At 39.9% G+C, this 13,388-nt stretch overlaps 1 protein-coding gene across 1 annotated transcript; it reads right to left on the reverse strand.

Moving 5' to 3' along the window:
* Nucleotides 1-1,283: 1,283 nt before the first annotated feature.
* LOC121484555 (T cell activation RhoGTPase activating protein) lies at nucleotides 1,284-11,272 on the reverse strand. Its single transcript, XM_041743960.1, has 10 exons — nucleotides 10,892-11,272; nucleotides 10,205-10,288; nucleotides 10,064-10,117; nucleotides 9,691-9,757; nucleotides 7,460-7,626; nucleotides 6,663-6,824; nucleotides 6,110-6,219; nucleotides 4,496-4,691; nucleotides 3,994-4,108; nucleotides 1,284-3,375 (listed from the first exon to the last, which is right to left on the reverse strand). The coding sequence occupies exons 2-10, from the start codon at nucleotides 10,229-10,231 to the stop codon at nucleotides 2,102-2,104; spliced, it is 2,172 nt and encodes a 723-aa protein (XP_041599894.1). The 5' UTR covers nucleotides 10,232-10,288; nucleotides 10,892-11,272; the 3' UTR covers nucleotides 1,284-2,101.
* Between the last annotated feature and the right edge of the window lie 2,116 nt (nucleotides 11,273-13,388).

Here is a 13,388-nt window from a genome sequence, read left to right on the forward strand (position 1 = left end):
TGATACCTTGATTTCAGTTCTAGCCTCCAGAACTGTGAGACAATACATTTCTATAGATTAAGTTACTTGTTTGATATTTTGTTATGGTAGTCCTAGCCAACTGATGGGCTTGGCAACCAGGGCAATCCTAAAAGCCAATGGACTCCATGGAGAGATGTGGGAAGACCACTCAGCAACATTTGAAATAGTCACCATAACTTTTCTTCCGCTATTCAAATACAGCAACATTAATGACATTTGCTTGACTGCAAGAAGCTCATAAATGTTTGCCAGCAACTACTTATATGTAATAGGTCGAAGACTTTCAGACTTCCTTAAAATAAGGAAATCTAGGACAAGTTATCATGATCTGAGTTGGGTCCCACAGAGGTCAGGTCAGTGGTAAAGTAGAATAGATTGGAGGCTTCTAAGTCTTAGTTATTTATTGATGAGAATTCTGACTCTGAATAGGAAGTCACTATGCTTATTTTAGTCCTGAAATACTTAGAACAGTGGTTGGCACATGGTAGATGCTAAAAATTGTAACAATTACTATTTTGTGTCCAACTCTGGAAAAGGATTGCTTTTTTTGAAGTTAGTCATCAGAGGGGAGTGTCTACCCCTTGAAATTTGCACACTTTTGGTGTGCTTAATAAACTATTTCTAATGACATGAGGTGTGAGCATGCTACCTTGAAGAATCTGGGTTATATTTTAACTTTGTACCACATTACCAATAAATCTCTTTTGAAAAGAACAATAGGCCTTTGCCATCCAGTGATTGGCCAATGCAAAAATATTTCTTGAACAAATAAAAAACAGTGTTTTATGAAAGAAGTTGATAAAAATAAGGAAAATAGAAGTATCTCTAAGGTCCTAGTTAAATATCTTAGTCATTGAACATTAAAGTTCAAATATATGACAAATATTTTACCATTGTGTTTATGAATAAGCAACCTGAACATCATAAAAATTAGGTTTGTAAAGGTACTGAAGAGTTTAATTCATAAAGAAACAAATATTGGCTATATTACCCTGTCTTTGCATACTATTTTTTAACCATTTTTAAAGGTTTTATTTATTTGTTTGAGAGAGAGAGAGAGCATGCACGCGTGCATGAGTGGGGGGGATGGGCAGAGGGAGCGGGAGAAGTCCCACTGAGCAGGAAGCTTGATGTGGGACTCAGTCCCAGGACCCTGGGATCATGAATGAAGCAATGTGTGAGTGCTTTTCTTGGGTTTCTATTAATCAAGGGAGAAAAGGCAACATATCAGTAAAGAATAAACATTTTTTACTTTGAAACAAGGAAGGCAATTTATTGTAGTGAGATTACATTGAAATTCTACATATGATCCCCAATGCATATAAAGTAATTTCCTCTACACTGTTGGAGAAGACATACTGAGCCACGAAGAAACTCAAAGTGCTATAAATCAGTTAATATTGATGTAATGCATTTTTTGCTAATCTATCCAAATTGAAAATGAGATGGTTGAAAGGACATATTTGTTTAAGTATTTTTCATAAATTTTAACGGTGGCCTTTTCAATTACTGGAGTCTGTAATGCCTTTGATAACTCCAAACACTGAAGTCTATTCCTTGCAGTCTGCTCTTTGGTAAGTAGTTATCTTACCATGGTAAGTAGTTATCACAAAGCTGCTTATGAACATAAAGTTCTAACAGAGATTTAAACATTTTCCTCTAAATGGGGTTTGTGGAAAATATGAAAAATGGCATGAGATTTGAGGCAACATAAAAGTAGAAGAAAAATTATTTTTGAACACTTTGAACACATAGAAAAGTGCCCAGGAGGCAGAGAACAGCAATGCTGTTGACCACAAGTTCACAAACAAATATTCACATACTCATGTAGACATCTTTGCACCTGATACCTTGCCTCTAGTACATTTTATACACTTGCTACATGTTGCACAAATTTAGGCAGGCACAGACACTGCCTGAGTGCCCTTGTGCAGCTAGCCCCCTTGAGGAGGGCTCTACACAACTTCTTGAATGGAGCTTATTCATGACTTTTTAGAAAACAAATTCTAAAGCAGTTCTTTATACAGTCCTACATTTACAGAGATACCACAAGCCATGTCATAGTGTCTAGTCTGCTTTCCTAAATGTAGGATTCTTTAGCATACTGGAGTTGGTCAGCCTCAAAGACCGGCTGACTACATTGCTGCACTAGGTGGTCCAGCCTACTCTTCTGTTTTGATTCAGATAGAGTTCTTAGGCGGTACAGCTCTGGTCTCCTTGTAACAGTCACTTGTCCTATTGTTTCTGCAGAAGCATGGACAGTCCTGCTCTGTTCCCAACTCTCAGTCCTGGGAGATAGTCTGTGCCCGTCAAGTGGCTCTTCACTGCCTATATTTCTTGAATTCCCTCCATGACGAAAAGGTAGGAGAGGTGGTAGTTCAGTGTCCTGGCTGAGCATTCTAGCCCTCATGCTACCAACTGTTTGGCCCCCATAGGCCGAGAGGTCCAATGCCTGGCACCTAATGGCCTCTTCATAAGATGGCGGACTTCCAGGGCTTCTCTGGTCCACTTGCTGGAACACATCCTCGACTGAGAGGGCATAGGATCTGGAGCTAAAGTCTAGAGCAGTTTGGCCCTGGATTTCAGACAAGTTTTCCTGAATGATTCGCCCAGCAAGCTGGCTTTCTTTTTTAAAACCTTTCTTTACTTGGTCTCTGGTAAAGCCTTTGGATTTCACAGACACGCAACTAGGGGTTTTGGTAAGCACTCTTTTGTGAGAGGCAAAGGAGAATGACATGGAGTGTTTTTTGATTTCTCTGTTGGGCTTACTTTTCTCTGTCTTTGTGAAAGACTGATGTCTTGTGAAGAAATTTCTTTTAGGACTGGAAGGAGAAGCCATGGGTGAGCTGTCAGAGGAAGCATCCAGAGAGCCACTGGAGGTGGCTTTGGGCATTAGTCCCCATAGTGACACCAAACCCTGAGTTGAGTTCTTCACCTTCAGGTCCTGTGGCCTTTGGATTTTGCCTTCAACTGCAGGAAACACCTCCTCTGGAAATGGGTCTTCAGCCTCCTCACTTTCCAAATGAGCCCCTGCCTGAGCCATGGTGAAGTCATCCTCACTCCGTGTTAGTTTTTGGTGTGTTTTCTGGCTCTCCAGGCTCTCTTGTGAGGAAGACATGCTGGGCTCTGAGTAGCTCCTGTCTGGTTCACTGAGGGAGTTTTTCAGCCCGGCTATGGTGCTGACAATGGGCTCCGGGCTCAACTCCCAAGCAAGCTGTGGGCCTCTGGACTCCCAGCTGGCAGCCGTCTCCAAGGGCACCTGGGGCCTCCTGTTTGGGGAGCCAGTGGCACCGCTGGATTCCACGTCAGGATCATTGCTGTCATAGGCTGAGTCATTCTGCAGCATTGACAGGTCTAGAGGAAGTGAAGGGATAGTTGAGTTTTTGATTCAGTTTCTTTGAAAAATAAACTATATATAGTACAATTCACCCCACTTGTATCAAGTATAGTGCTAGGGACTCTGGTGAAGCTACTCTGGGACTTGATGTGAAAGAAATTTGTCACATTAAAATTTTGTTTCTTAGTTTGAGAGAAGGTGTGGAAGAGAAGTAGGAAAGGGAAACATGAGCAAGAGAATGAGAACGAGAAAAGAGAACAATGTTTCACTGAACATTTATTGATCTTAAATTTAAAAATTAATCTTTTGGATGGCTCTTTTGTTGGATCCATTCCATTATAATGGACCCATATCCCACTGTGTGGAAACAACCCTCTAACTAAAGCTAACTTAGTGAGATTGGCAGTTCTTCCTGTTTCAGAAGGAAGCTGAATGAGTGTCAGCAGAATGAGGAGACTGTGGGAAAATTTGAGAGCAAGTTTCCATGTTAATGGTGTCCTGTGGATTTGGTTTGGTGACTTGTGCAGGTGACTTCTGCTTCAAATATCAGAGATACTTTATGTTACTGGCATGGACTGGCAGACTGGCATGAACTTCCCTCCATGATCATAATCATTCGAGAGCACATTTTGTACCTGAACTGTCGGTGTGTTCCAGAGAGTCATCAGAAGCAGTACTGGGGTGTGTGGGAATGTTCTTCCCAAATATTTCCAAGCAGTTATCAATGAGGAACTCCACCAGTGACTTAACCTGTGAGGAAGAATAGGCAAGTCATCAGCCTAAAGGCATTTTGAGTTTTCTTTAAAGGAAGAGGGAAGAGAATGGGGATATAATGAGGGTCTGCTGTTAGGGATGTGCCAAACGAGAGATCTTTATGTGTTTGGAAACGGCATACAGAAAATGGGTAAAAGTCATATATATTAAAGTTATTTTTGAGACATGCATTTTTAGAGAACTTAAAAAAAAAAAAGACCTCTAAAGTAACTAAAATTTTCATGTAAATAAGCAGTTTCCCAAACTACTGACAGAGTGCAATGCATAAATGAAAAAAACAAAAACAAAAACACAACAAAACCCAACCCAACCAAAGGGCTTTTCTATAAATTGGGAGTTTCTCAGAAGTAGACTGGAACAAACCTTGTTGTTCAAGTCTTTCTGGGCTTCGAAAGACAGGTGTTGGTCATTCTCTCGGGTCAGCATGTTGGGTCCGATGCAGATAGCTAGATTGCTGGCATCCATCTTATTGATCTCGGAGTTTTTGCTGATCAGATAGAGCACGGAGATCAAGTGCTTGAGCAGCAGGAGGTTGGGCCGCGGGAGCTTCTCTGCAACCCTGGAATGAGGTTCAGGGAAGCTGATTTTAGAGGAGGCTAATGGTTTTAGTGGAGCAAGTTGAAAATTTCTGCCTAACGCAGACTGCCTTCAAAATGAGGAAGGTACATTCTTATTGGTAAGATGGTGAAATGTTCATTCAGACACTTCCAGTGGCAATTGATGTGGAATGAAACTGGTTAACCATGAGATCTTAAAGACCTAAGACACTGGTCTTTATAATTAGGACAACAATACAGGGCCTGTTGTTTGTATAGATCTTAAATTAGGAATCTTTAACTTCTGTAACAAACTCCATTGTGGAATACATTTTGAAAACTGTTTTGTAGAGTAACTCGTGTAGCCACACAGAATGTCTTTCTAAAATTGCAAGACTGATATTTTGGGAGCGCAATCATTTGCCTTTCTTGATCTGTGATCATCCCACAAAAATGACCCATTTTTATACCAGTCTGTGAAATCTTTATGGAGAAGAAATCAGTTTCTAAGGGCATGTTCATAAATATGGTCAAGTCAGCACTTGATCGGGAACATTGGTACTAATGATAAAAAAAAAAAAAGAGATGTGTGAAGCCTCACTTTTTCAAAATATGCAATGGTGATCTAATATAGCGGCCATTTTCACTTCTCATAAGAAGTTGGTATTATGAAAGAACTTTATGTCTTTAAGAAGAAACTTGCAGTAATCTTAGGATTTTCAATTTGGGACAGATACTCTAATGCCTTAATTCAATAACCTGTTCATTGTAAGTATTTAGCCATGTAGAACAATCCTAATAGACTTGCATCCAGCAAAAATGCTGATATGTTGAAGTCAGGTGTTTGAGATTGTCTAGTTGCTGAAAGGTTGCAGGTCATTTACAAATGTAATTGGTTTTTGTTGTCTTTGGAATTTGTTTTTATATAGTTTTCATTTTGATTAATTTTTTTTCATTTTGATTAATTTTAAGACATGAAATATGCTATGGAATTTTATGATGAAAACAATCCTTTCCAGATTGTTCCACGATGCTTTAAGGGATGCTTTATGAGGGAGTTTTTGCCTTGCAGAACACACATCTATTAGGTTAACCTCAAATTCCTACACTTGGCAATTTAGCCTGTTTTGAGTCTTTCATCTATGGTTTTTGTCTCATATCTTCTTGAACTACTTATATTTTTATACTCCTTCACCTCTTGGAATTTGTGACTATTGAAATTTACTTTCTACTCTGAAAAAGTGTTTCCTTTCATTTGGCTAAAACTACTTTAAAAGGAATGTCCAGGGTACCTCATGATTTTTATTCTGGGAGTAGACAAATAATTCCACTCTGATTCCCTAGACACTTCAATTTTCCTGAAACACTCAGGGAATTGTGTGAAGATCAAAAGACGGAAACCACGGGGGCCTGGGCCCTGGCAATGACTCTGGCCACTTACTGTTTCAGGGCCTCAATTCTATCCTCTTCATTCTGCTTCTCCAGGGCGTCCATCCATTCTTCAAACAGGTCACATGAAAGTAGCTTCAGTGGGATGCTTCTGAGGAAGTCCTGGAGGATGAAAAGTGAATGGTTTGGTCTGGTTACATTATATAATGTGCTGGCATCTTTGTCTTCCCCTTGTCTGGTCCAGCTCAGGGGCCATCTGATCATCCTACCATAGGCTGCACCCCCTTCCTTCCTGCATTTGACTGCTCTAGGGAAATCTCTCTCAGCAACTTGCTAACAACGGACAGAGTAAGGCCATCATCTGAGATGCTACCAGCTTAATAGGCATGGACTTGGCATTTCCTCATCAGAATTTAATGTATCATTTTCTGTTGGAATCTGAGATCAGAGACACAGAAGTGTTTATATAAGAAGATAAAAGGCTTAACTAAAAAAACTTAAACTCCAAGGTCAGTTTACTTTGATTTGTTGGGAGAAGAGCCATTTCTTATTTTCTGAGACTTAATATCACTGGAGATTATTTGGTAGCAATGCTATTAACTCACCTTAAAGATTGCAGCCAGGAGGTGCACGGGGAGACTTTTCAGATCTACCATGCCTCCCGAGTTGAGATCTTCCTTTAGCTCTTTGCGGGCTTTCTCATTGGCTGCTTTCCTGAATATCCCTTCGGTGGAAGGTCCTTTAAGGCACAGAATAGTGAGAATATCCTGTTGGAAAGAGAGGTATGAATAGGAAAAGGTTACCCTTACTTTGAATATGAAACCATGTGCTGCTACTACTACATGAAAATTCTATGCTTAGGTATTAAAACGGTGCATAGGAATAGTGGCAAACTTCATCCATCATAGAGCATCCTCTCCATAAAAGTTAGTTCTCCATGATACCAACATGGTCTTAACAAGAGATCATGAATGCCATTTTTTATAGCCCCATTTCTATCAACTGTTTCCCTCAACTCTGCTGTTTTTCTAAGAGGAGGTAACTTGGGAAAGTTCTAATTTTGTACATTCTAAAATTATTTCAGGCCTCTCTCCTTTCAAGTCATTCCATATAAACACTGGATTTCTGATCATGACTTTTCAGAAGCTACACATTTTTAGCACTCTTAACTCCATGAAATCAGGAGGATGGAGGGATGGAGAGCAAGCATAATTAATTTCTAGACTGTCAGCAACCAGGTAGTCTCCTGACTGCACTCATATGTGGAAACACCATTTCCAAAAGTGGAAAAAAACTGGATTGGCCCCAGTGAGTTTAGCATGAGAATGATATTTAGAGCTCCCAGGGATTTTTCACATCTGACAAAAACCTGAAGCAGGTTTCGGAGTACACGCACACCTACCTGAATGGGTCTGGGGAGTGTGTCGTCCTCACCACAGATGATTGACAAGGGCTGATCAAATAGTGGCACTTTCAATTCTGGTTCTGAAGCCCCGGGAAAATCTGACACAGTAGAAAGCCTTCTCATGAGAAATGGCCAAGACAACACCTTCTTTCTCTTCTTAATTTCTGCAGCCAAGAAAATAAGGCAAGAGAAAAATTAGATTAACTTATTAATAAAGATCCATATACGACAATGGGTAGTATCACCCACATAATGTCACCCATGGTATGCCATGGAGGTGGGGGACAGATAATTTTAAAAAACCGAGAAAGCAAAGGGTGTGAATTTTATTTTATTTTTTTTAATTTTTACTTATTTATGATAGTCACAGAGAGAGAGAGAGAGAGAGGCAGAGACACAGGCAGAGGGAGAAGCAGGCTCCATGCACCAGGAGCCTGACGTGGGATTTCGATCCCGGGTCTCCAGGATCACGCCCTGGGCCAAAGGCAGGCGCCAAACCGCTGCGCCACCCAGGGATCCCAGGGTGTGAATTTTAATCTACAAAAATGAACCCAAAAATATGGTTCATGGTTACCGGAGCAACCAGCCCCTAAATATCAACACCAAGGTTCCTCAAAGTCTCCACCTTTCCTGTTTTTACTCTTTAGTGGCTCTTTGCAGAAAATCAGCAAAACCTAGCTGAGCCGATCACAAACAACCATCTCAATATACTGACCTTAATAACTGTGGTAGGTATTTCTGTTGCAAAATAGATTTTAATTTTCTCCTTTGATGGAGAAAACAAAACTTAAAAGGAGAGGAAGTAACTTGCTCAAGATCTTTTTTTTTTAAAACTGAAGTATAGTTGACATAGAATGTTACATTAGTTTCAGTGACGATAGGAAACAGTATGGGGTTTCCTCAAAAAATAAAAATAGAAATACTATATGATCCAGTAATTTTACTGCTAGGTTTTAGCCAAAGAAAAAGGAAACAATTCAAAAAATTATATGCACCACTATGATTATTGCAGCATTATTTACAATAGCCAAGATTTGGAAGCAATCGAAGAGTTCATTGGTAGATGAATGAATAAAGAAGATGTCTATAAACACAGCAGAAAATTATTGAGCCACAGAAGAGAATAGAATCTTGCTCAGGATCATCCTGGAGGTCCTTAGCGGGGCCAACCAGTACGCCTTTGCAGCCGCACTAGCACCAAGCAGCCACTAGGGGGAGCTACACCGGTCAGTCTGCAGCCTCCTTCAGGATTTCCCCGGTGGCTGCTGGAGGACAAGGCTGACACAAATTCCTGTGTGAAGGCTTGCAGCGAGACCGGGCAGTTGGGAATTATCAGTAAAACATGAGCAAGAGGTTCTATCTTTGCAAAACCCTGAACAAGTGTGTGCAAGGGGCATCGCATCTCACATGTGTCCTTATTTCTTTTTATTCTCCCTTTATTTGCCTTATTTCCCCCTAAATATCAAAGCTGTATTTTCTTTTTTCTTTCTTTCTTTCTTTTTTTTTTTTTTAAGAATTTATTTATTCATGAGAGACACAGAGAGAGAGAGAGAGGCAGAGACACAGGCAGAGGGAGAAGCAAGCAAGTTCATGTAGGGAGCCTGATGTGGGACTTGATCCCGGGACTCTAGGATCACACCCTGGGCCAGAGGCAGGCGCTAAACCGCTGAGCCACCCAGGATCCCCCAAAGCTGTATTTTCTAAGTGCATTGCTGTGTGTTTCTACCCTAGCAAGTGGAAGAGGATGCAGAGAGACGTGGCTTGTCCTCAAAGTTTGGGAGAACTGGGTCGCGGTTATGTAATAAGACATACATTATGGAAACAGTGAAGAGTGAACAGTAGGATTCTTGGGAATTTGAGATCAGGAACAATTGCCTCATGGGTTCCTACATTCATTCTTCATGAGAGAGAAGGAAGAAAGGGAGAAGGAACTCTTTTTCATATGTATGCCTGCTTTAATGGACAAAACAGAAGTGGCTCAGAGATCTGACCCCACCAAAAACTCCTCAGAGAACTGGAGGGTTGGCTGTAGAGAGGATCTGTTCTGTCAGAGACCTGGTGCCCACAGGGCTAGAGTCTGCCTACCATTTAAGTGTTAATGTTCTGCGGTCTTTAAAAGAACACTAAAAAAAAAGAATTCCTAGTAGAGTAAAGTACTGTGGTTTTGTAAACCAAGAACATTTGCTGTTATCATTTACATAAAAGACCAGTATGTTTTCAAAACTCACCAATTAGCTGGCAAATGTTATCTTCACTCTCACATGATGCCAACAGAGGATGTTCCTTGATATCACCCTAAAAAAATATTTATTTTAGTTAAAAATGATTGAAGAGATCTACCCAGTCTTTCCTCACAAAATACACTTAGAACATTTTACTCATATTAAAAATTAGTCAAATCCAATGATTTTTTTCTAACTTCTAGAATCAATAATAAAGTCTTGATTATCATCATATAAGGTCCCAATTAATGTTTTTAATGAGCTACACTTAGGATGTTAATTTTCTACTCTGATAATTACATAATTGAAAATATTCCATGAAAACAAAGTTTTCCATGTTCTTATAGTGCAGATGAAAAGTTTTTAAAATTGCTCTCACCTCTGACTGACATTCAATCAGTGTCTCCATATTATTGGCATTTAGTGTTTTTGACTGAAAGAGAAAAAATTAAATTAGGTAAAGATCGTTTGACTCTTACCCTGGAAACTATGAATTATGTTATATAAGAGGGGTACGTACAACATTGCAGCTGCTTATCAACTTCATTAGAGTTGAGCTGACTGTCCAGGGATGAATTTTGCTCCCGTGGGGCCTTGGCTCTGCCTGTGAGAAGTCGTATGGGAGAGAGGGAGGAGGGAGACACATGATAAATTGGCCAATTTCAGTGCCAAAACACAAAGTCTGAAACTATTAGAAAAATTTTCATTTAAAGTCTGTGATATGTTACCAGATGTCTTCGGCTATTAAGAACAGCACCTGAACACACTTATTTCTAAATTATTTAAACCTGATATCTTCACCGTGCCGAACTTTGTTATTCATCTAGTGCCGTCCCATCAAGAGATAATCTAACAATCACACGATAACTAATGTTTTCGGGGTTGGGCGGGGGGAAGCTTATATGTGTCAGGTACTGTATTATGTGCTCTGCAAGGATTAGCTCCTCTTACCCCCAGAGGAAAAAAAAAAAAACTTATATTCAGGATGCTACTTGCAGTAAACATAAAACAAAGTTAATATTGACAGAATTCCTTTACTAAAAGAGTGCAGGCTTCACACTGAAGGAGAGCTTTCAGGGCTCAGAGTCTTTATAACCTTATTTGCTGCATGTTTAGGGGTACAGCTGTTTTCTCTTGGAGGTGCTCTCAAAGACCAGTGATTTGCTAGCTAGCTAATTTCCCAGTTGTGTTATTTTATGGTACTTACCCTCGGGGAGCCTCCAGCCAGCGTTCTCTTATCTCCAGGGAACCGTGCAAAATGGGAGAAACAGTGAAACACTCTGCTCCTACTAATCCACCGGTAGAGGAAGACTGAACTGCTCTAACTTCACGTGTTCTGCATTATAAACGAGAGGGGGCGGGCAGGTGGAAATTCAGAATATTACTGAGACCGGAAAGAACATCATGGGTTGTCACCCAGACATAGCCAGCCAGACACTGGGGAGCTCTCACTTCCTCATTCCTTTTAGGGCAGCTCTGGTTCTTTTTCTAACACTTCAAAGTAAAAAAAAAAAAAAAAATCTATAAACTACTAAGGGTGGAAAAGATGACATATGGCCCATAGGTGAAGGCTCTGATTAATGTCACAGGTGGGATGTATGAATAAGAAATTGTGTTATTCTGTAATAAACATAATTTTATTTTGTAAAGTGGTGATTTCAGGTGTGCTTGTTTTGTATCCTGTTTGGGTGCTGTCTCCCTTCCACCCACCATCTACTCTGTTCATCAGTCACCAGACATTGACTGGCACCCTTTGGGTGCGGGATGCTGTTCCTGTAAGAAGCCCAGACATGCTGCCTTATTTGAGAAATGTCCCCATCACTTTCCTTTGAAACTAGGAAGAGTCCACTAAAGCCAACTGCCAACATATTAACCACCCCCTTCTTTCCCTAACTCTTAGTCAAAATTGTTAATACTTAATTTGTGGTTAGACCATCTCTAATCCTGACACGGGAGGAAAACCAAAAATTCCTTTGATCAGACCAATTTCAGGTAGAAAGGAGATGGTGAATTTCATATGTGGATCCTTCTGGATATGAGAAAATCTTTGGTCTTTTCTGTATTTAAAAGGCTGTATATAAAATGACTCAAAAACCTCAGGAGCAGAATGTGACACTCATTGTGACATGTTCACACAGTGAAGTGTTCCATAGCCCTGAGAATGCATAGTCTTTAGCTACATCCAACAGTGTGGTTGGGTCTCACAATGTAATGTTGCGCTGAAGAAGCCAGACACAAGAGAGTGTATCTTGCATGCAAAGTCATCTAAGCTGATAGGAGCCAATCTGTGCCATGATAGATAGCAGCATCCCCTGGGGTGGGTAGTAACCACTGGGGGCCAGAGAAGGTTTTGTAGTGATCTAACTCTTGATCTGGACACTGATAATCTTATGTTCATATTTCTGTATGTATGTTTTCTTCAACAACAAAAAAATTAAAACTACCTTGTCTTAATTCATCATCAGAAGGCTTTAATTCCAAGACTTTTTTCATATTGATAGCCGTATTGTTCTTTATGCCAAAAGAGAGTCATAATTAGGCATTCCTCGGGAAACTGAAGCACAGAACAGTTAAAATTTGTCCCCTCAGTTTCAGTGAGTGGCATTCAGGCTTCCAGCTGGAGGCTCCCTCTCTGAAAACTGCCACAGAGCCGAGTTTACAACAGTGCTCCTGCAGAGTCTGTGCACATTACTGCCTTTCATCCTCCCTTCTGCCTTTACAAACCTTCAAAATGACTCATTGACTTTTTTTTATTATCAAAAAGGGCATATATGCGGTACCTAGCCTAGAGAAGGCATTAGTAGATACTCAGTAAGTAGTTTCTGAATAAATACATTTACATATAGTCATTCTTTGTGCTAACACGTAGTTCATGAACTTTTTTTCATTTGGCATACTTTTTGTTTTTTTCTAAGAAACTTAATGTATGTACTGCTCTGACAACTAATGCATTGATCCTTAATCTCAATATTTCAAATGAAGACCATATATTTTTTCTTCTAATTATGCACTGTACCCCACAATGTATGTTTTACTAGTGGTTTAAAAACTGTTTTTGTTTTGCCATACAATTATATATTCAAAAGAAGATGAACCTAGAATCCTCATATATAAAATGTAAAAAAAAATTTTTAAGGGTTGTCTGGGTGACTCGGTTAAGTGTCCGACTCTTGATTTTGGTTCTGGTCATGATCTTAGGGTCTTGGAACAAGCTCCACTTGGGCTCTGTGCTCAGTGAGGGGTCTGCTTGGGATTCTTTCTCTCTCTCTGCTCCGACACCTTCCCTAAATAAATAAATAAATAAATAAATCTTAATTTTTTTTTTTTTAACTATTTGCATCTAGAAAGAGGGGGAAGGCATAGGCATAGGCCATTTTACCTCTTTTCCTGATGAGCCCGAGCTGGGGAGCCTTTAGGAGACTTGAAAACTCACAGGTTTGGTCTGTATCAAGCAATTCTCAGAGTATATGCAGGGAGCCCAGGGGGTGCTTGAGACCCTTTCAAGAGGGTCCATGAAATTAGAACTATTTTATAATGATATTTGCCTTTTTGACTCTATTCTCTCAAGAGTATACAGTGGGGTTTTCCAGAAGCTACATGATGAGAGATATTCTGATACAACAGGAATGCAAGCTTGCATTTCTTTTGTTTTAAATTTTTCTCAGCTTTAATTTCTCCCAAGGTGCATATTGGTAAATATAGCT

The sequence above is a fragment of the Vulpes lagopus genome, chromosome 2 (assembly GCF_018345385.1).
Source record: "Vulpes lagopus strain Blue_001 chromosome 2, ASM1834538v1, whole genome shotgun sequence".
Classification (NCBI taxonomy): domain Eukaryota; kingdom Metazoa; phylum Chordata; class Mammalia; order Carnivora; family Canidae; genus Vulpes; species Vulpes lagopus.

Bases quoted from the DNA above. Each gene is read 5' to 3' on its own strand.
- LOC121484555 (XM_041743960.1), bottom strand. From the start codon at position 10,231: ATGAAGTTGATAAGCAGCTGCAATGTT. The intron at 9,758-10,063 runs GTGAGAGCAATT...ATATTTTTTTAG, and splicing joins TGATTGAATGTCAGTCAGAG to GGTGATATCAAGGAACATCC. The intron at 7,627-9,690 runs GTGAGTTTTGAA...TCTTGGCTGCAG, and splicing joins TAACATTTGCCAGCTAATTG to AAATTAAGAAGAGAAAGAAG.